Source organism: Petromyzon marinus, chromosome 41, assembly GCF_048934315.1.
Source record: "Petromyzon marinus isolate PM22_M1 ecotype Great Lakes invasive population chromosome 41, UKy_Petmar_22M1.pri1.0, whole genome shotgun sequence".
In the NCBI taxonomy this organism is placed as follows: domain Eukaryota; kingdom Metazoa; phylum Chordata; class Hyperoartia; order Petromyzontiformes; family Petromyzontidae; genus Petromyzon; species Petromyzon marinus.
The window spans coordinates 11,415,567-11,442,387 of record NC_133707.1 but is presented as its reverse complement, the minus strand read 5'-3'; the positions used below and the strand labels follow the sequence as shown (position 1 = coordinate 11,442,387).

General features: G+C 51.1%; 2 protein-coding genes across 10 annotated transcripts in view; one reads left to right on the top strand and one right to left on the bottom strand.

Moving 5' to 3' along the window:
* Positions 1-2,622, top strand: part of LOC116950878 (uncharacterized) — a 236,210-nt gene extending 233,588 nt beyond the window's left edge. For all 7 annotated transcript variants that reach the window (XM_032969004.2, XM_076073392.1, XM_032969006.2 and 4 more), the window contains one exon: positions 114-2,622. In XM_032969004.2, coding sequence (XP_032824895.2) covers positions 114-174 — 61 coding nt within the window. In that variant the 3' untranslated portion in view covers positions 175-2,622. The remainder of the gene's footprint in view (positions 1-113) is intronic.
* Positions 2,623-9,820: 7,198 nt separating this feature from the next.
* MRPL1 (mitochondrial ribosomal protein L1) lies at positions 9,821-25,347 on the bottom strand. Of its 3 annotated transcripts, none has more exons than XM_076073390.1 (10): positions 25,244-25,347; positions 23,750-23,873; positions 21,829-22,090; positions 19,696-19,779; positions 18,227-18,298; positions 16,156-16,270; positions 14,379-14,479; positions 13,312-13,393; positions 12,360-12,422; positions 9,821-11,617 (listed from the first exon to the last, which is right to left on the bottom strand). In XM_076073390.1, exons 1-10 carry the CDS (start codon positions 25,290-25,292, stop codon positions 11,412-11,414), a joined length of 1,158 nt encoding a protein of 385 aa, XP_075929505.1. In that variant the 5' UTR covers positions 25,293-25,347; the 3' UTR covers positions 9,821-11,411. The 3 variants fall into 3 exon arrangements, with proteins under 3 accessions (XP_075929505.1, XP_075929506.1, XP_032825069.1); XM_076073391.1 differs by lacking the exon at positions 25,244-25,347 and adding an exon at positions 24,829-25,224; XM_032969178.2 differs by lacking the exon at positions 12,360-12,422.
* Positions 25,348-26,821: the final 1,474 nt, after the last annotated feature.

Here is a 26,821-nt window from a genome sequence, read left to right as displayed (position 1 = left end):
TAATTTACCTGGCCCTCTCCCACAGTCCTCCGCGTCCGTGATTCAGACGCCCCAGTAACCCTACCCCTGGTGCCGCCTGCTGCTGCCTCCCGTTCCGCGTTGGCTGCGCGCAGCGTGCAGGACGCCGTGGGGGCCGCCGCCGCTGCCGTGGAGGAGCCGTCCTTCGTGATTTAAGGCGCCGGCGGAGGCGCAGCAGCGACAAGCGAACGGCGGCGACCGCCACCCCGGCTGCTCACTCGCCGACCGCTCCCGCCCCCCCCCCCGCCACCATCACCGCCGCCCCCTCGCGCGACCCCCCTCGGCTGCTCCCGGCCGGGCTGCAGTCGCCGTGAAGAACGGGGAGTGGGGGTTGCGCAGAGATGCACGCTTGCATGCCGACGTAGAGCGCCACAAAGCAGTGAACTGGATTCACAGCTCCAGCCCCCCCATCGCTGCTAGACCATTCACCGCCAATCATTTCACGTTGATTAGTGGGTTTTAATTATTCTACTATTTTTTTTCTCTTAAGATAGAAGTTGTAATCACAATGAACAGCGTGGCTTTTGTAGTCTTAGGCGTGGCTTTGTACACTTAGCAGTTCCGCTCACTCCCCACTGAGCCAGATCGCAAGTCGACGGTTTGATTCCTGTGCGCACCGAACCCAGCGAACCGAGTTAGATTCCCGTGCCACGGCTAACATCGGTGGCAAGTGATACCTGTACTGTTTCGGAGCCTCCCAATTCACCAACCTGCACTGACCAGCGTGGTGAAGTATGGCACAACAGCCCCCAAGACTGACGTGGTGTGGGGGAGGCCTTCATCTAGCAGTGGATTGACAAAGCACTTCTCAAAGTGTATATCAGTGACCACTTCTACAGATCCCAGGACATTATCCACAAGTGAACATGTCTCACCATGGCCCCTTTAATATTATTTTCCAAATGTAACAATAAGATGGAGTTCTTCCCTTCAATATACATACAGTTGGCTGCGAGTTGCTTAAGGCCCCCGGTTAAGTGATTCGCTGTTCATCGCCGAAGCATCGCGTAATATATACGCGTGTCCTTCGCCATTCTTAGGACCGCGGTTGTGTGGACTCCTCGTGCGATTTCCACCATCGTTTCTGCCCCTCCCCACCCCCAACGTCGAATCGCAACGCCAAATCGGGATAGGCTGGTTCAATCCCGGTGGCATTCCAACATGGTGGTAGGGGTCGCTGTTGGTTTTTTTTCCCGTTTTGCCACGTAAGTAGCCATCGTCGTCAGCCTCACTTTCGTCCCCGTCGCCTCCAAACGCGTGACCCTTGCGAAGCTCCCCCCTCTCGTGTGTCCGCTGTCGCCGAGAGTCCAGTTCGCCGCTCCGAGTGGCCGCCGCGGTGATGATGCCTGTTGTTCCCTTCGCCCACTTACTCCCTTGCCCCAAGCCGCCCCCGGTTTCTGAATGCCTTCTAAAAGACCGAAGCATTTTACGCATGGCAACCCGCACGCAAGAAAACTCCTCCCCAACCCTCCCTTTTAAACGAGCAGATGACTGCAGCAGCAACAACAGAAACAACAACAATAATAATAAGAGATAATACTGTAAATGAAATGAATTAATCGTCACCTTGCACTACACTAATAGGCGTGTAAATATAACGCACGCGCGTACTTACACCTTCAATGGGGCATTGCATTGCACAGAAAGCGTGGTTTCACTGCAGGTCTCTCTAGTCTTTAACGGCTGCATCTGTCGTGCACGAATGTTTCTACGTTTGTATGCAACACAAAGTATCGTTTGCGAGCGAGGTTGAGGTGTAGTGCATGCGGGTAATGGCATTTGATCCGAAAACCTAAGATTTGGTGCTGGCATTAATATTATTACTGTTAGTATCATATTATATTTAACGTACAAAAATAATGTAAAAAAAATTAAAAGTTTAAAGAAATGTACAATAGCATGTCTATTAAACTAGATATAACTTTTTATCAGTACTTTATGGAATCACGCGGTTAATCAACCTTCCTTTATACTGTTTCTTGCTAAGGTCACCTGAAAAAAAAACTACCTTTTGTAAAACTCACTAAATAAACTATTTACAGACGAATCACTCCTGTAAATAGACGTAACCCATACGTGTACATACTATAGCTATATCTCCCACGCTGTTGTATTATTTTAGAGGCTTAAAAGAGAGCAGGTTAACTGCATATTTTTGGTATTTCTCGTGAAAGGATCTTTGTAACGAAGCTGCTTGGACTGAATCGTCGTTTGAAGTTCACAGCTGTATATTGGAAAGATTTCACTTTTTTTTATCTGAATGCAAAGTGTTTTCCCCCCCCCACCCCACCCTCTTTTACGTCTATATTTTTTATTTGGTTATTTATTTTATTTTTTGTTTACGGAAGTCGTCCAGTTTTTTTGTGTTTGGAAAGAAAATGTTTGACTGTTCATAAAAAAAATAAAAATAAAACGAGAATTAAAAAAAACATCGATTTATCCCAGACACCGACGGTGACAAGGCGATGAAGGTGTACAGTCGAGCACAAAACACACGCACACGCGCGCCCACCTCCTCCCCGAGTGGTACTCGCTGTACAACTCCCATCCAGAAAACACGTAAAGCAGTTTTATGATGCCTTTTATTAAAGGTTATGTTGCAAATCTTGGTGTGTGTGTTGTGTCATTTGAGTTGTCCCTGGGCAGACTGTGTCCTATTCACCATGGTGGTGAGATGATTCACTACCTCGCCTGTATACAGGACGCCTGTGTTTTTGGAGTTTACATGTTCCCCTGGCCGTGTGGCTTTTGCTCCGCATCTTCAGGGGTTTCCCCCCAGGGGTTTCCCCCCACGTTTAGAAACACGCGTTTAGAGTATTTGGCTGCTGGAGATTCCCGCACGATGTGCCACTTGGTTGAGCTTTCATTTGTGGCCAGGTCGCTTCTAAAAGAGAACTGAATAGCTCGGTGGGGCTTACCTGGTGAAATAAAAATCTTGTTTAGTAGTTAACGATTGCATTCCACTTGCAAGCTAGATTCACGTTTAGTTTCACCAGGAGAGATCTCTTGAGTTGCAGGAGAGTTGCGGCTTTGTGACGGGCACTTTGTGGCCATAAGGTCCAGCTGGGTTTTTAAGTTCATGTTTTTTTCCCCACCAATGATATCATGATTGCCCCGTGGTGTCGTCATGTCACTAGGAATAATCCATCTCGCAGAGAAGCACCCACGCCCTGTGTTAGAGAACAGCCCACAAAAGTATATCTAGCAGAACTACTGTTGAACAAATCAAGTGACCGTTGATGCACGCCCGCTAGGAGGCAGCACCACTTTCCCCACACACTGCAATGTTCATTGTTAAGACATTTTCGCATGACGGTTAACTTGATATTTTTTTTATTTTCAGAGCTGGATTTTGACCAAATTACGTGCGAAAATAAATTTTGACGCGATGGCTTTTGCGTGTGCTTGTTGTGGGCCGATATTAAGGCCATCGACCGACTGCCTTGAGAACTCGCTCAACTCGTGGATGACCCAAGCGGTGCTAGCTCGGTGCTCCGACCTCTGGGCCACCCTGGCCTGCCCTGGTCATATCACAGATCACTTGAGAGCCTGGTGCACACCAATCTTTCCCTGACCGTGCCCGACCCCTTCGAGATGACCGACCTTACCCGAGCGGCCGTGCACATCTATCAACTTCCAGGCGACTCGCACACCCGAAATCTGATATCTTTATATTTTGTGCTGAATTTCCGACACGCCAACCCCCACTGCCGCCTGTCAGGGACGTGCGGGAATGAGGGGAATATTTTCCAGAGCTCTCAACCCCTGCCTGGAATTGAGCCCTGCTCGTCAGAATGCAACGATACCGTCTTAAATCCCAGAGTGCCGTGTTACGAATTAGATTTCCAGCAAATTGGGGGGGAGGGGGGGTGTTGGATAGTGACATTCAACCAGAAATATACTTTTGTGAGACCTTCGATTATTCATTGCCAAACATGTTGGCCCATGGGCCTGGGAATCGGGCCCATGAAGTGCAATGCGCCAACAACTGTGCCACCACTACACCCGATGGTGCCTGGCTCTTGTAGGTGTGATGTGGAGTTGCTCAATTTTGAGACTGGTCCCCACCATATGAATGTGGAATGTGCAATACGGGTACTGGCTTGGGGCCTGGCACTACCAGAGGATATAAAAACTGATTCAATTCGTATGTGGGTATCACAAACTCTCGGACTGTAAAAGATCTTCATAGCTGGTCGGATTCCTCCAGTCTGCATAAAGATTCTGAGAATCACGTCATTAACTCTGGCTTATAACAGAGGTAGAAATTTGACTTTAACGTTTGTCCTTTCAGAGTTCAGGTTTTATTTTGTCTAACCAGGTGAGAACGGACACGCGTTTCATTTTCACAAGTGACTTTGGTCACCAGAATGACAAAATCCAAACCAAGTTGAGCGAGGGCAGAGAGGCTGATGAAGTTTTAAGTCGCATTGCGAACACGTTGCTCTGAATACGGTTCGGGGGTCGTGGTCCCATGACCTTCGTGGCGGGAGATCGAAGCCAGCGATTAACAGATGTCGGGATTCTTTCACGGGAAGTTTGTAACTCCTTGTGAACTCAATTCGGCTTCTCAAGCTTCATCATCATCAGGGTTGAAGTCGCATCGTTGAAGGCTCAGCGCGTGAGCCCAAAAGGCCTTGTTGCGTGACTTCTCGTGACAGTACTAGTAATGTGACCTCACAAATATTTAAAAGATTTTTATTTTACCAGGTAAGGCCCATTGAGCTGTATAGCTCTTTTTCAGAAGCGACCTGGACACAAATGACAGCTCAACCCAGTAAGTGGCTCATCACGTGGAACTTTATAGCAGCCAAATACTCTAAAACGCATGTTTCTAAATGTGGAGGGAAAAACCAGAGGATTCGGAGAAAAATCTACATTACCACAGGGAGAAACGCGCAAACTCCAAATATACAAGCATCAGGGTCGGGATCGAACCTACGACCTGTATACCAGGGGAGGTCGTTGGTGATCCCTGTGTCCTATTGACTTTATCCATACAAATGGTGGTCATAAAACTCGCCGGAGGTCCGCAATGTGCAGGACGTCTTGTTAGGCCCTAAGTGATGGTGTTTGGTTTAAAAAAATGCGTAGGCACAGCCCTGCAAGTGCTTGAACGCACCCCTGCGGGTAGGAGGAGCCTCTGCTCATGGGAGCTCGAGACTGGATCAGGGGCCGGCAGCCAAAATAACAAGAGGATCCATTTTTTTCAAATGCGTAAAAAAAAACAGAATATTTCAAGAGCCGGAATGAATGTGAACACGAGACGGTCCGTAATAAATAACGTCACGAAGCAGTCCATAAAAGAGCCGTATGCGGCTCTGGAGCTGCAGGTTTGCCTTCCCCTGATTTAGAGGGGAAGAAACCCCTGCGGCTGTACTCTTCCACATTGGACCAGAAGGTGTGGAAAGGGGTGGGTGTACCCACACTTTAGTCCACTTATGTGCAGCTTGCTGATCTGTAGCGGGCAGGAGACATGTCAGGATGCTAGTTCGTTTATTTTGCCTCCATCCACAGCTCCCTCCACCATCCACAGCTCCCTCCTTCATCCACAGCTCCCTCCACCATCCACAGCTCCCTCCACCATCCACAGCTCCCTCCTTCATCCACAGCTCCCTCCTTCATCCACAGCTCCCTTCACCATCCACAGCTCCCTCCTTCATCCACAGCTCCCTCCTTCATCCACAGTTCCCTTCACCATCCACAGCTCCCTTCTTCATCCACAGCTCCCTCCTCTATCCACCACTCCCTCCTTCATCCACAGCTCCCTCCTTCATCCACAGCTCCCTTTCATCCACTGCTCCCTCCTTCATCCACAGCTCCCTTCATCATCTACAGCTCCCTCCTTCATCCACAGCTCCCTGCACCATCCACATCTCCCTCCTTCATCCACAGCTCTCTCCTTCATGCACAGCTCCCTTCACCATTCACAGCTCCCTCCTTCATCCACAGCTCCCTCCTCCATCCACCACTCCCTCCTTCATCCACCACTCCATCCTTCATCCACAGCTCCCTCCTCCATCCACCGCTCCCTCCTTCCTCCACCGCTCCCTGCACCATCCACATCTCCCTCCTTCATCCACCGCTCCCTCTTTCATCCACAGCTCCCTCCACCATCCACAGCTCCCTCCTTCATCCATAGCTCCCTCCTCCATCCACCGCTCCCTCCTTCATCCACCACTCCCTGCACCATCCACATCTCCCTCCTTCATCCACTGCTCCCTCTTTCATCCACAGCTCTCTGCACCATCCACATCTCCCTCCTTCATCCACCGCTCCCTCTTTCATCCACAGCTCTCTCCTTCATCCACAGCTCCCTCCACCATTCACAGCTCCATCCACAGCTCCCTCCTTCATCCACAGCTCCCTCCTTCATCCACAGCTCTCTCCTTCATCCACAGCTCCCTCCACCATCCACACCTCCCTCCTCCATCCACAGCTCCCTCCTTCATCCACAGCTCCCTCCTTCATCCACAGCTCCCTTCACCATCCACAGCTCCCTCCTTCATCCACAGCTCCCTCCTTCATCCACAGTTCCCTTCACCATCCACAGCTCCCTTCTTCATCCACAGCTCCCTCCTCCATCCACCGCTCCCTCCTTCATCCACCACTCCCTGCACCATCCACATCTCCCTCCTTCATCCACCGCTCCCTCTTTCATCCACAGCTCTCTGCACCATCCACATCTCCCTCCTTCATCCACCGCTCTCTCTTTCATCCACAGCTCCCTCCTCCATCCACCGCTCCCTCCTTCATCTACCGCTCCCTCTTTCATCCACAGCTCCCTCCACCATCCACAGCTCCCTCCACCATCCACTGCTCCCTCCTTCATCCACAGCTCCCTGCACCATCCACATCTCCCTCTTTCATCCACAGCTCCCTCCACCATCCACAGCTCCCTCCACCATCCACTGCTCCCTCCTTCATCCACAGCTCCCTCCTTCATCCACCACTCTCTCCTCCATCCACCGCCCCCTCCTTCATCCACTGCTCCCTCTTTCATCCACAGCTCCCTCCACCATCCACAGCTCCCTCCATCCACAGCTCCCTGCACCATCCACAGCTCCCTCCTTCATCCACAGCTCTCTCCTTCATCCACAGCTCCCTCCTTCATCCACCGCTCCCTTTCATCCACAGCTCCCTCCACCATCCACAGCTCCCTCCTTCATCCACAGCTCCCTCCACCACCCACAGCTGCCTCCTTCATCCACCGCTCTCTCCTTTCGTCCCTCCCCCAACGTGCCCTATCCCCACAGTCCCCTCCCCCATTCCCTCCCCCAGCAACGTAACAAGCCTGGGGGCAGGCAGGGGGTGCCTCCCCCCTCCCCTGGTGGCCAAAGCTACGAGATGTGGCGCACTTGACAATAACGGTGTTAAAGCACAAAAACGTATTTAAAACGCGGTTTAAAGTTACGTTTCTGAAAATGCTTAATGGTGTGATGAGGCAAGAGGAGCCGTGATCGCCTGGGTGCGCCCGTGCGAGACAAATCAAATATTGGGGCCTTACCTGATCGATTGCCACACTCCCTGAGCTCATGTCGTGAACTACTCCACTGCCCTCCCCTCCATTGCCGTCACCTCATTCTCAGCCACCAATCACATATCGTCACATCTCGGACCGTATCTCATCTCCAGCCACCAACCACGTGTCGAGTGAGTTGGTAGTCTGCAATGTGGTGCAGGAATACGGAGGGAGGTTGGGTGACTGCCGTACAACTGTGGACAAGAGGACACTCGTTGAATGTCATCATGCGGCACTCAGGTTCAATATCGATGCATCACACACCTATCCAGGTCTCAAAATCTTGCAGGGAATGTTTCTCAAGTAAACAGCTGAAGTTGGTGGCACGTGACAGGTAACCATAGTCGTCGCCCAGCGGAATACTGGATGCGGTGTGCCGGGTGCGGATATATTATTCCAGGACAAAGCCAGCTTGAGATCGAGTCCTTCTTGTATCCAATCACAGGATATCATTGATCATGTGCAGTCGGTCGTGATCAATCCACTGCTGGATGAAGGCCTCCCCAAGGCCCGCAGGCCACGACTCATGGGCCTGCGATGCAACGATCCACCTAGCACAGGGGCCGGCAACCTGTGGCTCTTTGGCTGTCCCCTTGCGGGCAGCCGGTAAGAAAAACTTAAACCTTAAACAAAGTTTAACGTAGAGATAATTAATTGTGGCAGTGAGTGGGTCACTATGGAATGTCTCGGTGACAACAAACTGTATTGTTTAGGAATAACAAAGGGGGGGGGGAACTAAATACACAGTTTATTCCATAGCCTGTTGTTTATTTAAGTCAGAATGTGTGTTATCTGCTATATACCGGCTGCTGCGTTTGTGTGCACGTAGCTCTGGGTGTGGATGCGGCTCTCGAACTATTTTGGCCAAAGACAAAAGCCCCAAAAATATGTCCCAATATTCTTCTTCTCTGAACGGTCGCTACCGACCCCTGACCTGGCATCGCCAATTTAACAGCCGTTCCATCTCCGCGATGGACGCGCTCTCAGATGCGATCCTTTGCGATGATTACAATGCGAGACGGAGTAAGAGCCTCGCACTGCGGATTCGATTATTTTTGCTGCTGTAAATTTCCACGTGGTAAGCCGCCTCGTTGAGCTATCGTTTGTGGCCAGGTCGCTTCTGAAAAAGAATCTACATAGCTCTAGGCTTTACCTGGCAAGGTAAACGTAGTTGTAATATTTGCATTTTTGAAAAGTGATTTGTTTACCTTTACTGTACTTCGCACCCTTATCGTGTTTTGTGTTGTTTGTTGTAACTTTCTGGCCCGCCCCTACTGGACATCTGTGAAAATGAGCTGTGTAACTCATCGGATTCCTGCTGCAGTCTCAACACATTCTGATTCTCTTCTGTTCTCACGCGCGATTGCAGCAGCAGTTCACGATGCCCAGGAGCCAGACGCCAATTGTCGAGGTCTGCTGCTGTTGGCCACGAGGGGGCTTCTGGAGAGAGTTCGTGTCGTTTGGCTGTTCCTCCCCCTCTGTTGAAGCAGCGCAGACTCCACTGGGTTTACAATTTGGGTTCATAGCTTGGCTTGCATGGCCACAGTTGCACTCCTGTGGTTGGTCATTAATGTATCTCTAATGGGTCACAATCGCACAACTCTGGCTTGCCTTCAATTGTCCATTCACGAAGATGTGTCGCATCGGCCTGCATGACGATACTCCGACGTAGTCGATGGTTCCACCGGTGGATTTGCGGCAGCGATGTCAAAGCCAGGATGGAGGTGCGATGTTTGGGCCTACGGACATCTCGTACGAGATAGCAGTGGCCGGGGGATAGGCTTCTTGTGATTTAATCACACTCACGGGACTTGGGAGGGGAGGGGGGTTGGCCAGTTCTGTGCGGGTTGCGTGTGAGATTTGTCGATTGGTCATCATCAACAGCCATGATCTATCCACTGTTGCACCCCCCCCCCCCTCCCCACATCACTGCCATCCCTCACGGCCTGAGTGTGCAAGCGAGACACATTGTCAATATTCGTTCAAAAGCAACGTTCGTTTAAACCCCTCAACCGAATTGTAAACTATAAATTATTTCTATTCTTGGTTCTTTCGGTAAAGCCACGTAGAAGGGAAACAATTAAATTAAATATATAAAATGTATTGTTTTCCCTTCTACGTGACTTTACCGAAAGAACCAAGAATATGAATCCCTGCAGTCACGAAAGCTTTAAATCAAAATATAAACTATTAAATGTTTTATTTCCCCAGGTAAGGCCCACTGAGCTATATAGCTCTTTTTCAGAAGCTCCCCGGCCACAAACAACACGCTCAATGAGGTGGCTTATCACGTGGGCATTTATTGTAGCCACACACTCTAAACTGGTCATGTTGATTCTGCATGTGGAGGGAAAACCCGGAGGACCCGGAGAAAAATCCACGCGGCCACGGGGAGAGAGAGAAGTCACCCAAACTCCAAATCTACAGCAGCAGGCGTCAGGATTGTAATCGAACCCACAACCTTTAATAGCAGGCGTGGTCGTTAACTTCTCGCCACCGTGGCGCCCCCTTGTGCTAGCTTGATGATTTTACACGGGAGACAAATATATATGAACGTGAAGACAAGCGGAGCGTTAACGTGGGACCTTGTAAAGGTTCGCTGCGAAGGGCGCGCGGCAATCGGCGGTTTAACTTCCCGCACCGGCGAACGGTGATGAAACTGCGCAGTTACCACGGTCGCCGAAGCGATCTCCCTTGTTCACTCGGTGAGGGTCGGTCACCGTGAACACGCACGCGGCACCGTCGTCAGAGGAGGCCTGGTCAGGATGCCCAGTCGGCAACGTGACGGCGAGCCATCGAGCCATCGACTCGCGTCGTTTCTCACGCTCGAGATGCAAGCATCAAGAGGCGCGAGTAGCGACAGGCTTGCGGAGGACACGTCACAGGAGAGGATGACGGTGGTGGCCGGTGGTCGAGACTAACCATGGAATGGCAGCCAACGGAAGGAAACTCCCCCGAGAGGAACGACCACCATGGAGATGGAAGCGATGAGGTCGGCTCGTGTGCAATGAGGCGCCACGGTGGTGAGATGTTAACTCCCTTGCCTGGTACACAGGAGGTCGTGGGTTTGATCCCAACCCTCACGACGCCTGTATATTTGGAGTTTGCGTGTTCTCCCCGTGGTCGCATGGATTTTTCTCCGGGTGATCCGGATTATCCCTCCACATTTATAATCAACATGCGTTAAACTCACTCCTCGCCGATTAACGCCGTTGTTTATGTACGGTGCAAAAGAAGTTGAACATACATACATACATAGAAAGAGTATTTGCCTGCTATAAATTTCCACGTTACAAGCCACTTTGTTGCGCTGAGGTCGCTTCTGAAAAAGGAGCTACATAGCTCAGTGAGCCTTACCTGGTAAAAATAATTGTTGAGGTTATCACGAGTGCACAGAAGCTAAATGAATTGTGGCATCGCGAGGCCGCAAGCGATGGCGATGGTCTGAGCAGACCTTCATCCAGCAGTAGACACAGGATGATGACGACGGCGGTGTGATTGGTTATTGGAAGCCACAGAGTCACTAAAGGGATCTACACGCTCCCGCAGGGTCACGGAAACCCTCCGCGGAACTGTGACGCCGGGCCGCGATGGTCCACCGAATCACGGGAAGGGGCGCGTGTGCACGCGAGCGTGTGCACGCGAGCGTGTGCACGCGAGCGTGTGCACGCGAGCGTGTGCACGTGGGCGTGTGCACGCGGGCGTGTGCACGCGAGCGTGTGCACGCGAGCGTGTGCACGCGAGCGTGTGCACGTGAGCGTGTGCACGTGTGGATTGTTGTGATGCCGCGAGCGACACGAGAGCCGTCAACTCGGTTGGCCCGGTGTGGACGAGCAGCTGCAGGAGCCCGGGAAGCGGACGCCGCTCCGCGTCACTCCTTGGCGTTGGCGGCGGCCTCCTCTGCCGGCGCCGCCGACGCCGCCGGAGCCGCCGACGCCGCTGACGCCGCCGACGCCGCCGGCGCTCGCTCCTTGGCCTCTCTCTTGGCTTTGGGCGGCGGCGGCAGGAACGGCTCGAAGTGGAAGGGCAGCTCCTCGCTGGTGGCCGTGTTGATGTGGGCGTCCGTCACGAAGCCGCCTGCTCGCGAGAGACGCGCGCGCAGCCGGGAGTCCTCGGTGGGTACGGCTCGCGGGGAAAACAAACGCGGAGCCACGCAGCGGCGGCCCAAACGCGGCCGCCGTCTCAAGACGCCGCACGGGAAGAGCTGGGTGCATTTTAGAGAGAGGTCAGCGAGTGAAGACCCCACGAAGGAGCGGCCCCGGGTTCTCTCTGCAGCCCCGACGACAGTGGGGGCGATGGCGGAGCCAGGATTTTCAGGTGGGGGGGACAACTCCTCCAGCAATGAGAAATGATAGAGGAGTTGTTAGTAAGTAAGGAGTTAGTAAGTAAGGACGTGTAAGGACGTGCTAGTAAGTAAGGACTTATTAGTAAGTAAGGAGTTAGTAAGCAAGGATGTGTTAGTAAGGACGTGCTAGTAAGGACTTGTTAGTAAGGAGTTAGTAAGGAGTTGTTAGTAAGGAGTTAGTAAGTAAGAACGTGTTAGTAAGTAAGGAGTTGTTAGTAAGTAAGGAGTTGTTAGTAAGTAAGGACGTGTTAGTAAGTAAGGAGTTGTTAGTAAGTAAGGAGTTGTTAGTAAGTAAGGAGTTGTTAGTAAGTAAGGAGTTAGTAAGTAAGGAGTTGCTAGTAAGTAAGGAGTTGTTAGTAAGTAAGGAGTTGTTAGTAAGTAAGGAGTTGTTAGTAAGTAAGGACTTGTCCCTTGCTTGTTACTCGCCGCGTGTGCGGCGATGGCGCAGCCATCGATCGAGAGTCGAGTTCGAACCGCGTTGTGTGATCGGCATCGCGCTCGCTGAAGGTGTTGATGCCTTCAGGGAAGTCGTGGACTCTGTATACGCAACTGCGCACAATTCTGAGTCACTTATAACTGCTTTGCCGTTACTTATTGCCAATTATGGACTCAGACTATTGTCCTATCATCTCACAGAATCCCTGGCACATAATAATATGCTACACAGTGGCAGTGAGGGTCGCAAAATGCCGATTTATTACTAATAAACCCCAATTATCCGATCGAAATTAGGGATTTCGATCGCATCATTGGTGTGGCACGTGCTATCCCACCCCCCCCACTGGCTCCGCCAGTGAGTGGGGGACCGCTCCCAACCGCGTCCCAACAGCGACGATGACACGTGATGGAACGATCAGGGAACTCCACCGATGAGGTGAGGTGCAAACGACCAGGCGCTTATCACGACTGCCCCGATACAACACCCGCAATCTGGTGAAGCAAGTGGACTCCACTCAGCTACCACCCTGGATGCTGTGGAATGGCCCACAACATTAACAATACAATTGTAGCCTGCTGCTTTTTTCAAACACCATACAAAAGAATGTCTTTTTTACAAGTTTATGGATCTCCGTGCGAGTCTACCGGCCTCTGTGAACCTATGGGTCTCCGTATGAGCCTTACGGGCCTCTCTGTGCACATATGGGTCTCCATGTAAGTCTACAGGCCTCTAAATCTATGGAACTCCGTGCGAGTCTACAGGCCTCTGTAAACCTATGGGTCTCTGTGCGAGTCTACCGGCCTCTGTAAACCTATGGGTCTCCGTGCGAGTCTACCGGCATATCTGTCCACATATGGGTCTCCATGTAAGTCTACAGGCCTCTGTAAACCTATGGGTCTCCGTGTAAGTCTACAGGCCTCTAAACCTATGGGTCTCCGTGCGAGTCTACCGGCCTCTCTGTGCACGAGCGGGGACCCAGCGTCGTACCAGAGCTGGCCGTGCGGCGCGAGCACACGTCGGCGAGCAGCGTCTCCAGGTTCACCAGCAGCTGCTCGTCCGTCATGTCCATCTGCGGGGTGGGGGGGGTGGAGCGACAGAGAGGGACGCGGGGGCTAAGTGCGGGCGAAGACAAAGGTCCCCCACGTAGCCTGCGCAAGTGGCTGGGGGCAAGTGCTTGCCAAAATAAATTGTCTTCGTTTAACACATTAAAGGTAAGCTATGACGTGTTTAAAGTATGAAATGGTAAGTTACGAAGACTGGGAACGCATCCTCCTAGTACTAATGTTCTAAGTTATTCAAGGTACGAAGTTTCGATATACGAACGAAGCTCCAGGAACACATCTACTTGGCATCCCGGGGTATTGCCGTGCCGTTATTATTATTATTATTGCCGTCGATCGTCTTTGGTGGAGATGCAACTGCAGTGCCACGGTGACGAGGCTGGAGGGGGGCCGCGTCGACCTCGGGAGCTCGGCTGGTACTCGGAAAGACGGGCGAGACAAATCGACCTCGCTTTTATCAACGCCCGGTAATGACCAGCGCGGTGAAGTATGGTCAAATCCCTCCCACCCCGCCCCCCCCCCGCCCCCCCCCATGACCGACACACCTAGACCACGGCCCCCAGCTCTGGACCAACCCCATGGCATCGGCAGGGGGTGCAAGATCGTGAGAAGCGACGGCCGTGGCTTTGGGGAGGCCTTCATGCAGCCGTGGATTGACCACGAATGCTGCTCGCGCTGTTGCTGACGATGAAATCGACCGGAGACGTGATTGCATTTACTACGCAAATTGAATCACATTGTTTACCTGTGCCGATGTTGCTATTGTTCTTTGCCGTGCCGATGTTTTTATTGTTGTTTACAGTGCCGATGTTGTTGTTGTTTACCGTGCTGATGTCATTGTTTACTGTGCCGATGTTGTTACTGTTGTTTACCGTGCTGATGTTGTTTACCGTGCTGTTGTTTTTATTGTTTACCGTGCTGATGTTATTATTGTTGTTGACCGTACCGATGCTGATATTGTTTCCAGTGCCGATGTTGCCGTTATTGATTTACCGTGCCGATGCGCGTGACGCAGCTGCCGTTGGGCAGCACGCTGTACTCGTGGCACGTGGTGAAGTACTCCAGCATCTTGGGGATGTCCGCCCCCACGGAGCCTGCACGGGGTGGGGGAGGGCGGACACCGTGAGCCGGGGGACGTAGCGACGAGGCACCGACGCCGGAACCGCGCTGGGCGCGCCGACGGTGCCGAAGCGGCGTGGGGAACCCCGCGGCTCGCGACCCTTCGCTCGGCGCGGCCGTCGCGGCACGAGGCCTGCCACTTCGCAACGGCCGGCAAAAAATAAGCACATTCGCCCGTCACCGTGAGCATCTTGGCCGCACTGATCGCGTACTTGAGGGGGGAACGTATTCGGCCTGGCGACAGCGGCGTCTATGTCGAAGGTGTGCGTTTGTTGATGCGTTGCACGGCTTCTTCGGGCCTCCTGTTAAGTGAATGGTTCTCTCTCCCTGTCTAAAAGGTATACACACCACCACCACCATGGCTGGATACAGAGGGAGCCATCGTTGGTTTTAGATTCTCGAGATGAAAGCAGGAGGATACAAAACAGATTCGTCAATGCATTACGAATGCTGATACGAGGATCATGATTACGATAATGGAAACGTATTCAAATACACGGGAATTTGAACCCGCAATCTTCCGATTGTGACGTGAGTGGTACTACCCGGCCAGACTGCCACGATAGTTACCGGTACATTCAGGACCGGTCCTATAGCTCCTGTGGCTGCGAGGACTCCACTGGTTGCCAGCGCGATGGCGCATCAACTTCAAGGTCGGTTACCTGACCTATAAAGCCCTTGTAGGACCAGGAGAGCGGTGGTGCAGCGGTTAGCATAGTCCGCTACGAACCCGGGGACACGAGTTTGATTGCCGCTCGCGGCGAACACCAGTGACGATTATCTGAACCGGTCCTGGGGCCTTCCCTAGGTCGACTCAAATGAGTACCTGATGCGATGTGTCAGCATCGCCACTAGGGAGACAAAGGAGGCCGGGCGGGCGTGGTGCTGGCCACCCAATCCCCTCGTGTGCTGTGCCGGCCTTCAGAGGTGCTACTTGCAAGCAGCACTTGCCCCAACAGTCTGTTCAGGCTATACGGGGGTCTTTGTCTTATTGGAGGACCAGGGACCCCCCCGACTGCCCCCTCGTGACCGCTTCACTCTGCGACGTCCCCAGGGTGTGACGACAACCAATCTGGGGCCTGCGCCTTTGCATTATGCGGCTCCCATCCTGTGGAATTCCCTTCCCCGTCGGACAAGGGACTGGCCTGGCCATGCAGAGTTGTAAAACGTTACCTCTTTAGTCTGGCATTCACAAAGGAAAGCCTGAATCGACTTACTACTTTAGCTGCATGGTGTTAAAAGTTTTCATGGAAGAGAATAATTCATGTACAGGGGCCTTGGTTTTAAGACAGCTGCTTTAAAAAAGTAAAGTTCACCTGACTGATGGAACGATGTCAACGTTTCACCACGGACGCTTCACCGCGGGCGTTTCACCACGCGGGTTTCACCGTGGGCGTTTTCACCGCGGACATTTCACCGCGGAGACTTCACCACGGACGCTTCACCACGGACGCTTCACCACGGACGCTTCACCACAGACGCTTCACTACAGACGCTTCACTACAGACGCTTCACCACGGACGCTTCACCACGGACATTTCACCACGGACGCTTCACCACAGACGTTCACCGCGGACGTTTCACCGCGTGGGTTTCACCGCGCGGGTTTCACCGCGGACATTTCACCATGGACGCTTCACCGTGGACGTACCGTTCCTGGCCTTGGGGAAGTTGTTGCGGAGAACGTTCCTGAGCGGCACGAGCTTGGGCAGCGCGGCGGGGACGCTCACGTAGAAGCTCACCTGATCCACCTGGTCCTGCAGCACCTGGGAGGGGGGGCGAGTTTCCAGTTTTCGAGTTGATTTTGTTTACCCCGGTGGGAGAAGTAAAGAGACCGGGATGAGTCTTATTCTCCAAGCGTGACCTGGTTCCCCAAAATGATAAAAGCCGAGTGAATTAAATCGAATTCGGCACTAAATAAAATATAAATCGGAGCCAACACAACTGTCGATACGAGCAAATTGAAAATACCGCGGGAAAATAAGTCAATTTTAAATAAGAAATTCCCCGTAAGGTTAAGTTAGCTCGGGAAAATAATTTAGACCGATCACACCTAAACGGCGATGAAGTTACAGAGACACGAAACAGACATGGGGCGAAGATTATACCGGTATGTGAACAGCATCCGGGCAGCACTGTTCACAGCAAGCTTGGTGTGAACAGCACATCCCCACTTAGCCCCGTTGGCTACGTACGGTGCGAAAGAAAACTATTAACTATTTAAAACTATTAACTATTTATTTTTATATGGGACCTTTCTTGCCAGTATCAAAATATAATAGGTTTTACCCTTTCTGGCAATAAAACAGTTGTGTTAAGATGTGAAAACACCAAACAAAATCCTTTTGTTCATAATAAAGGTTTTTGGGTTAGATCGCGTTATTTATAAATGTGTCGTAACTCTCCACCACCCGACACGGCCAAACAATAAAAAATGTGTCACGTTTACAAAGGACAAATAGTTCACTACTTTAGCCCACCGGTGTGTTTGAAGAGTGAATCAACATCATTTAAAATTTGAGTAAGACGTTTCGCTGGTAATTACATCCAGCATCATCGGGCAATTCGCCAGAATGGTAAAGCCCTCACTTGCTCCCGGTCTTAAATAGAGCAGCAGGGTGACGTCATCATTTAACTCATTCAGGTGCAGTGATTTGAGGTGGAGGGGTATTGTAATTATATAATCGATTGGTAATCAGTCAATGGTTATGATTAGTAATGAGTTGTATATTAGTAATTAGTTGTAATGTGTGTTATTGTGATTATATGCTATGTTAGTAATCCGTTAATTAGTATGTGTTTCCCCTATAAGGAATTGTAATATGTATTATTTAATAATACGCTTCCAAGCCGCACTAAGCCTGTAGCTGTCAGAGCGATTAAAGTTATTTCTATTTCTCTCAATTTCAAGAATTCTCTAATTAGTCTTTACCAGTAATAATTGGTTTTACACAACACTTCAACGTTATCAAAATCAACTGAGTGTCCTTGTTGACAAGCATGTTCTGCCACTGCCGACAGAGGACGCCTAAAGGCAAACAGCACAAATACAATTAATATATTTTATTCATTTGTATTCATATTTAGCAACTTGCTTGGCTTTCCTATAATTTGCACTCCAATCAGGGTTTTTGTATTGTTTGTTTTTCTATTATTTGGTTTTTCTATTATTTGGTTTTTGTATTTGTTTTGTATTGTTTGTTTTTGTATTGTTTGTTGCTGTATTGTTTGTTGCTGTACCTTTCTGACCCACCCCTACTCGGAAGCCATGGTGGAGAGATGTTAACTACCTCGCCTGGTATACAGGAGGTCGTGGGTTCGATCCAAATCGTGACGCCTACTGGAAAATTTGGAGTTTGCATGTCTCTCTCTCCGTGGTCGCGTGGATTTTTCTCCAGGTCCTCCAGTTTTTCCTTCCACATTTAGAAACGTGCGTTTAAGAGTATTTGGCTGCTATAAATTTCCACGTGACATCAGCCGCTTTGTTGACCCATCATTTGTGGCCAGGTCACTTCTGAAAAAGAGCTACATAGCTCAGTGGACCTTGACTGGTAAAATACAAATAGTTTATGTTTATCTGTGAAAAAGAGCTTCATAGCTTGTCGGATTCTTACAGTTTAATTAAAGATTATGATTATAATTATTTTATTCATAACACACATTTCACAACCGAGGGAGATGAGCCCCCTCTGCAGCCCTGCCCGAGCCCCGCCCCCTCACACCTGCTGCACGAGCTCGTCTCCGCCGGCCAGCGTCGCCCCGTGTTGCAGTGCCGTCTGGGTCTCCTCGGGCGTCTGCTCGGACACGCGGAGACAAGAAGGTGAATCCCACGGCCACGGAGGAGCGACTTGCGCTGCGGGACTCGGGGCAGAGCCATCACCGCCGCCTTTCCTTCCTTTACCCCTTGACCTTGGCTCCCACATTTCCAACTCTTTAACCACCGTCCAATTATGGATGTCACCCCACTACCTCTCCATCAATCCTTCTAAAACTCTAATCCTTTTCCTCCCTTCTCCCCGCTCCCCTCCGCCCTGTCCTACCATCTCACTTCCTCCATTCTCCCTCACTCCTCCTGCCTCCTTTGCTCGCAACCTCGGGGTCATCTTCTACTCCTCCCTCTCCAACCACACCTCTGCCAGGTTCCACGCCCACCACTATTCAATATTCGCAACATCCATGCCCTCGTCTCACTCTCTGCCGCTAAACTCCCGGTTCGCACCCTTTGTTTGCACTCGGCTTGACTCCTGCACCTCTCTTCTTCTCGGCCTTCCTGCCCACGCCTTCACTCCTCTCCAACAGCAGAACACAAAACGTCTCGGCCCGGATCATTTTTAACCTCCCCGCATGATTCCCACACTTCTGCTCTACTTTGTACAAATTCCACTGGCCCCTTGTCTACGTATCGCTGTCTTTTTAAATTCATCACTCGAGTCCATTACTCCCTCCATGGTCTTGCCCCACCACCATATCTCGCTTCTCTCGTCTCTCGACTGCTCTGTCCCATCCCGCCCCTACGCTCCCAGTCTCCACCGTCCCTCTCTGTGCCTCCCTCGCCCTGCTGCGCCCAGTCTCGCTCCTTCTCCCTTCTCACTTCACTTCGCTGGGACCAACTCCCACTGCAGCACACGGAGCAACCATCTTCACCATCACAACAACCTGCAGCTTCCGTTCATCCCCTTGAAACAACCCCCGTCTCTTATCCCCTAGCCCATCGTCCTGCTCCTCCCTGCCTGGCCCACCAACTACGACCAGGCCTAGCCCAACTCCTATCACTACCCCTGTCACTATCACTATCCTAACCCCTATCTAGTGTTGTCCTGTCACCATAACTACACCACAACTTTTAATAACAACCTCACCCATTATTTTAACCACTATCATCATTTCGTTGTAAAGTTCCTTGGATTAAGCCGCGATATAAATCTACGTACAATAAGATAAGTTGCTCCACCACACTCGCCACCATCTCACTATCACCATCACTACCTCACTATCGTCACTTCACCATCACCATCATCACCGTCTCTCGCGCAATTACACGCTCCACCATGCCCAACAGCATCACTGCCTCACCACCACCATCGATCATCATCTCTGTCTCAGGCACGTCCCTCGGCATCACTGTCTCATCACAATCACGACGATCGTCATCGCAGAGTTGCGAGCGAGTGAGGGCCTCTTCAATCCGTACCGACGTGAAGACGAGAACGCTGTTGGGAGGAGCAACCAGGGGGTTCGGGTACTGGAAGTAGCTCCGGAACGCCTCCACTTTTTTCTGCGCGAGGCACGGACACACAGCACCGTCACACACGGCACCGTTACCGTGACACATTACACGGTCACCGTGACACACGGCAACGTCACCATCACACACGGCACTGTTACCATCACATGGCACCATCACACACGGCACCGTCACACACGGCACCGTCACACACGGCACCGTCACCGTCACACACGGCACCATCACACACGGCACCGTCACACACGGCACCGTCACACACGGCACCGTCACACAAGGCACCGTCACACACGGCACCATCACACACGGGACAATCACACGGCACCGTTACAAACGTCACCGTCACACACGGCACCGTCACACACGGAACTGTCACCATCACACACGACATCGTCACACACGACATCGTCACACATGGCACCGTCACCATCACACATGACAAAGTCACACATGGCACCATCACACACGTCACCGTCACTGTCACCATCACTGTCACCGTCACAAACGGCACCATCACACACGGCACCGTCACACACGGCACCGTCAGTCACACACGGCATCAAAAATGTCACACACGGCACAGTCACCATCACACAGCGGCACCCAGTGGTGTGCGGACCGCACCGGGTGACACCATCAGAGGGGGTAACACCAAAATGACCGTCTATAACATTTTTGTGCAGTGTTTCGGCAGAAATGTATTATTTTTCATAAAAATATCCCTGTAGTTAGTTATAACAACAATAATGGTCGTAAACCCAGCTTACATGTACTGTATCAATATACCTACAAGGTTAAAACTCTATGCTAATTTACTTTTTTAACCTTCTAATGCGCTCCAGTCAGAGCTGTCACTATTACCCAACTACACGCTTCGTGTGATTGGGTAATAGTGTAATTGGGTAATAGTGACGCTTCGAGTCACGTGGTTTCGTCTGCACGCGCTGCAAGAACGCGCTGTTGTTTTCGTCGCTGCTCGTGTTTTTATAGTCGCTGATTTTGTCATATTTCTGGTGTTTAAGCTACAATATTGTGGAAATTAGTATTTGTGAACCTATATCAATAACTCATTTGAGAATGAAGTAGTAATTAAAGGAGAAAAATCTAAAAAGGCTTCTGCTACGTTACTAATAATGTTGTAACTAATAATGTTATAATTCAATGTAGAAAGATTTTACAAAGTAATTTTGTTGTTAGTATTCATATAATCTAAGAAATATTACATTTCAGCAATTTACAACTATATCACATATTATTCTATGATTATTGATTATATAACTCTTTGATAACTAAATAGAGAAATTGACAATTTAAAACATGAAGTGGGGGGAAATGCTATGATTCTTGATACATGTTTAGAATTATAACTTACATTTTAAATTAATTTTATTTTGGTCTTTTTAAAAAAAATATTTTAAAACATCACTGTCTTGCAAATATATATATCTGATTTTAATGTAGTCCTTAAATGTTGCCAAAGAAGGTTCCATCATGTTCTTAAATGTTTTTACGGTTTTTTTTCTTACTGAATTTTCACTTTAACCACCTGAAACTATGTAAAAGTAAATACATTTCGGCTGTACGTATGATATTGTAATTTCAAGGTGTAATTTGTATTTTGCTCGTTGTTTATGTCACTACTATTGCCATTACAGTCAGTGAATTACGATTTACGAGTAACATTACTACAAAACACATGACTAAGGAAGGATTCTGTATGGTCTGGTACGGGAGGAGGTCCATGGGGGGGGTGACACCAACCTGAGCGGCGCCACTGACGGCACCGTCACAGTCGCACACGGCACGGTCACCGTGACACACGGCACGGCACCGTCACGCACGGCACCGTCACCATCACACACGGCAATTTCACGCTCCACCACGCCCATCGGCATTACTCACCACCAGCACCATCTCTGTCTCACACACACCCCTCGGCGTCGCCGTCACCACAGTCTCGCGCGTGCCCATCGATCGCCATCACCATCACCGCGTCACCAATATTGCCGTCGCGCCCAAAGCGCACCGCACGCACGCCCCTTCACGCCACGCGCAACTGCCGCCGCCTCCGCCGCCGCCTACGTTCTTGTCGAGGGAGAGGTTCAGCCCCAGGCGCACGTGCACGTCCTGCGCGGGGTCCGCGTAGTCGAGCAGCGCGTAGCGGCGCAGCGCAGCGAGGGCGGCACGCGCGTCCTGCCGCGGACGCGCGTACATGCGCAGCAGGAAGACGTCGTCCACGGGCAGCGAGCTGCGCCCCACGCCCCACAGCTCGCGCTTGTGCCGCCGCCGCGCGCGCTTCTCCTCCTCCTCTGCCTGACGCTTCTTGAGCCGCGCATCGCGCTGCCTGCAGCAGACACGTGCATGTGTGGGTGCATGTGTGGGTGGGTGCGTGAGTGCATGCGTGGGTGCGTGCGTGGGTGCATGCGTGGGTGCATGCGTGGGTGCGTGTGGGCGCAGGGAGCAGGGGTTGGATTAGTGGTCGGAATCAGGATTCGGGGTTGTGGGTTCGAGTTGTTATTAAGAGTTGGGTTAGGTTTGGCGTTCGGGTTGGTGTTGGGATTAAGGGTTGTGGTTGGGATTAAGGGTTGTGGTTTATGTTACGGATAGGGTTGGTGCTAGGGTTGGGATTTCATCCCTCTTAGGAATCACTAGTACAGTACAATCATCATTGCCGACTGTTATTATATTTCAATAAGAGCCCAGTACAGAGCACAAACTGCCACACAGGGAGGGGGTACAGAAACTCCACGGTATCATTTTTTTTAATTGGCTGCAAAGCACGATTGGCCGATGGCCGCCAATCATGCCATTTGCTTTTTCTCTTTTCCAACCTACACACACTTTTCTGTTCGATGAATTTCACATCATTCTGAAGAGAGTGTTAGAATTTGTTTACAGTAATTATATCCTTACTCTTTGGTTCTTTCGGTAAAGTCACGTAGGTAGAAAAAAGAATAGATCACATTTCGATCGCAACACAAGCGACCGTCTTCAGGTGAGAGAGAGCTACTGAAACAAGGTCTTATGTAGCACGATATGCTAATCTCTCACAATACAACAGCCACTTCCACAGACTCAGGTAGACCATCTCTAGCCCCGCCCTCTTACCCTGAGGCTGCACCCATCTGAAGCCTACAAAAGACCTTGTTTCAGTAGCTTTTTCTCTCCAACCTGAAGACGGTCGCTTGTGTTGCGATCGAGACGTCGTGATCTATTATTTTTCCTACCCACGTGACTTTACCGAAAGAACCAAAGAGTATGGATTCCTGCAGTCACGAAAGCTTCAAAACAAGATTTAATTATATCCTTGCATATGATTGCAATATTGGAGAGCCAGATGCTGGCATCGAGGTGAGCTCACCACAAGAGAGCTTCAAGAGAGTGTAGGTTTGCTATTCCTCTCTCAAATGAGCGCAGACTACAGTGGTTTACAATGTAGTCCATAGTTTGGGTTGCACGGCCACATTCCTACCACTGTGGATTTGCATTAATATTCCATTTATGGAGATGTGCCCATCGGCCTGTTGTTCAGATGTGGGTCATGGTTACACCAGTGTCTTCGAGGAGGATTGTCAAAGCCAGGAGGTATGTGTGTGCGTAATGTTGATGCGCTTCTGCAGCCATCTGGAATGCTCTTCCTTCCGATATTCAGAAGCCACTGGAACAATGCACTTTTAAATCATCTAAATTGAAAACTAATTTCTTTAGAACTGCTTTTTGTGCTTAGTTTGTTGTCCTTCCTCCGCACCTCTGATTAGCACGGTTGGCTACGTACGGCGCGAAAGAAGTTCAACATGCATACGTGCATGGCTTGCAATGGGCGAGGGATTGGAGATGACGCATGTTTTGTTGTTGGTTGCAGAAATTACTCGATTTTACTTTCAGGTCCCAGTAAGTACATGTTTGAGTCTTAATCGAGGGTTTACAGCAATGCAATACAACGCCAAATTCCAGTGAGACGCGTGTTAGCCGTATAGAGTGTACAGGTTTAGTGCGACTCTACGTTTGGTCCTGTGTGGTGGCAGCTGCGGACGTGCGAGCCAGGCGACACGGCGCTGCCTGAGCCCGCGACGGCGCCAGCAGCTCTGCCTGCAGCGGCAGCAGCCGCAATCCGCCAGTCTGCAGTGCTGCACGCACGAGACAGACGCACGGTGGTCATGAAGCTGCCCTGCAAACGTGGCTCTTTCGAGGAAGATGCGGACAAAATAACAAACTGGCATCAACTTATCGACACGAGCCTGGGGTGCGTGTCCCAGGGTGGCTGACGACAGTTGTAAAGTGTGTTGAGAAAAGTGAGTGTCCACGGAAGCGGATAACACAGAGCTACATCCAAGATCCCTTAAAGCGACCGCTGGTCCACACAGTCGGGAGCAGCACTTCCCAAGGGGTGTCTATCATCAAATCCGTCAGTCAGAATCGCCGTCACAGTGCTCCTGGTGATGTCTAGTGGTGTCCTGGCATAATGCAGGATACGACACCCGCGTGTTACATCAGTACAACACAGCGGGTATCCGAGCAGCCAATTTACCCGAGTCGACGTAGGGGAGACGGCCTAAGGCCAGGTTCAGATCGTTAAAAGAGGGGAGACCGTGACCAAGGATTGAACCCAGGTATCGCGGGTAGAGTGAAGTGATCTCATATAACTGTGCCACACTGCTCCCGCATTGCACACAGCCTGCACATATGCATACAAATCACCAGCCATGATCGATCCACCGTTGAATGAAGGCCTTCTAAAACTAAGCAAGCAATTAAGAACGCGAGGTAATTTTTTTTTATTTTACCAGGTAAGGCCCATTAAGCTACATAGCTCATTTTCATAAGCGACATGGCCACAAAGGATGCATAGCAGCCAGTTACTCTAAACGCGTGATGCTCATTCGAAATGAGGGAAAAAACCGGAGGACCCGGAGAAAAATCCACGCGACCACGGGGAGAGAGACGCCGCAAACTTCAAATATACAGCAGCAGGCGACAGGGTCGGGATTGACCTCCTGTATACCGGGCGAGGTAGTTAACATCTCGCCACCGTGGCTACCGCCACTTCCCATGATCCTGCGATGCAATCGAACCACCGAGCACCTGCACGCGAAATCATCGCTCCATCTCCTCGTTGCACGTCCCCCAAGACGCGTCCCAACGCCTTGGTTGCCACTCCGCTATTATTCGGGACCGTCAACACACCCGGTCGAGCCGCGCCTTTCCTATGGTCAAATAACACCCCCCCCCCCCCCTCAACGATTGACGCAGCGTGAAGAGGCCTTCATCCAGCAGTGGACTTGCCACATGGACTGCAAGCTGCGAGTGTCGCAACGGCTTGCAGTCCCAAGGCCTAAACCGCATAAGTCACCGGGACGGTAGCAATCGCGCGTTACAGTTGGCTACGCTGCTGCACGACGCTGTGAGTAAGAAGGCGGCGGGCCCGTGTTGGTTGTTTACGCGTTCGTCGGTTTATTTGTTTGTTTTTGTTTACGCGATCCGCACGCGGACTGCTGACCTCCGATCACGTTGCGCATGTAGGCCGCCATGTTGGCGCGTGACGTCATACATTTGCGATGACGTCACGCGAAAGGTTCCCCGGGATTCCCCGGGTTGGGCTGTACCATTGTGGCGATGTCACGGGGCCTCCCACCCCCCCGGGTTGGGCTGTACCATTGTGGCGTTCTCACGGGGCCTTCCCCCCCCCCCCGGGTTGGGCTGTACCATTGTGGCGTTCTCACGGGGCCTCCCCCCCCCCCCCCGGGTTGGGCTGTACCATTGTGGCGATGTCACGGGGCCTCCCACCCCCCCGGGTTGGGCTGTACCATTGTGGCGTTCTCACGGGGCCTTCCCCCCCCCCCCGGGTTGGGCTGTACCATTGTGGCGTTCTCACGGGGCCTCCCCCCCCCCCCCCGGGTTGGGCTGTACCATTGTGGCGATGTCACGGGGCCTTCCCCCCCCGGGTTGGGCTGTACCACTGTGGCGATGTCACATGGGGGGGATGTTGGAGGCTTAATAATTACCCCTAATGACGATACCAAAGGTAGTTTTATTTTGTTAAAGTGTGAGCTTGGAGACCGCACATCCGCATCTCCGATTAGCGCCGTTGCCTGTGTACGGTGCGAAAGGGGCCGTCCATAAATGACGTCACGCACCTGGGGGGGGGGGGGGTGGGGGGGTCAGACATTTGTGACGATGTGTGACGAGAGCGGGGGGGGGTTTGAGAAATGTGACGTCACATCAAAATGCGCAACTTTAAATATAGACAACACGTTCTACTTATTAGACCTCCTTTGCCAGTACCAAAATATAATAATAGGGTTTTCCCCTTTTTTTTGGCAACAAAACTGAAACCTTTTTACAAGGATTAATGTCTGCATTAACCACAATATCTGCAGTCAAAATGCAAACAAAAAACATACTATGATAATATATGCATTGTCCTTGAAACTGATTGGTCCACACCAAGGGACTGATTTCTTTTGAGCCTCGACCCAATTGGTGCTCGTCATTACGTTCTACTTAATTAGACGTTTTAATAAATGTTTCCTCCTACTACAACATCAGAGTGCAGCGCCACATTAAATACGCACTACAATGACAATAGTTCTAAGCGATTTGAAGCATGTTTTATTTCCAAAATGGAAATATGGTTGGGGGGGGGCAGAGCTTTGTGACGTCATATTTGAGAGGGGGTTTGACTTTTTGTGACGCCGTGTGACGAGGGGGGGGGGTCAAAAATCGTCCAAAATCGCGTGACGTCATTTATGGACGGCCCCAAAGAAGTTCAACATACGTTCATCTGTTTTGAATCCTCTTCCCACTTCGCGTAACCACTGGCTCTACGAATCCCGCTGCCACGCCGTCACCATCTCCCTGTCGCCGCTCTTCTATCGCGCCTGCCTTGCGTCACTGATCCCGTGAACTTAGTCGGTTGGCGCCTGCGTCGAGGGTCAGCCGAGAGGCAGTGGCTCTCAACCCAGGGCAGGGGGTACGTGGCAATCGGAGATGCGGGTTACGTGAGGTGATTTATAAACACGTGAAATTATACTGGTAGGAACGAAGTTGTAAACTGAGTGTACCAGCCTGCAATAGA

Coding starts and splice junctions, on each gene's coding strand:
- MRPL1 (XM_076073390.1), bottom strand. CDS start 25,292: ATGACGTCACGCGCCAACATGGCGGCCTACATGCGCAACGTGATCGGA. Junction 12,423..13,311: donor GCGCCGCACGGCCAGCTCTG/GTACGACGCTGG, acceptor TTGCGTATACAG/AGTCCACGACTTCCCTGAAG. Junction 11,618..12,359: donor GATGCCGATCACACAACGCG/GTTCGAACTCGA, acceptor TCTCGCGAGCAG/GCGGCTTCGTGACGGACGCC.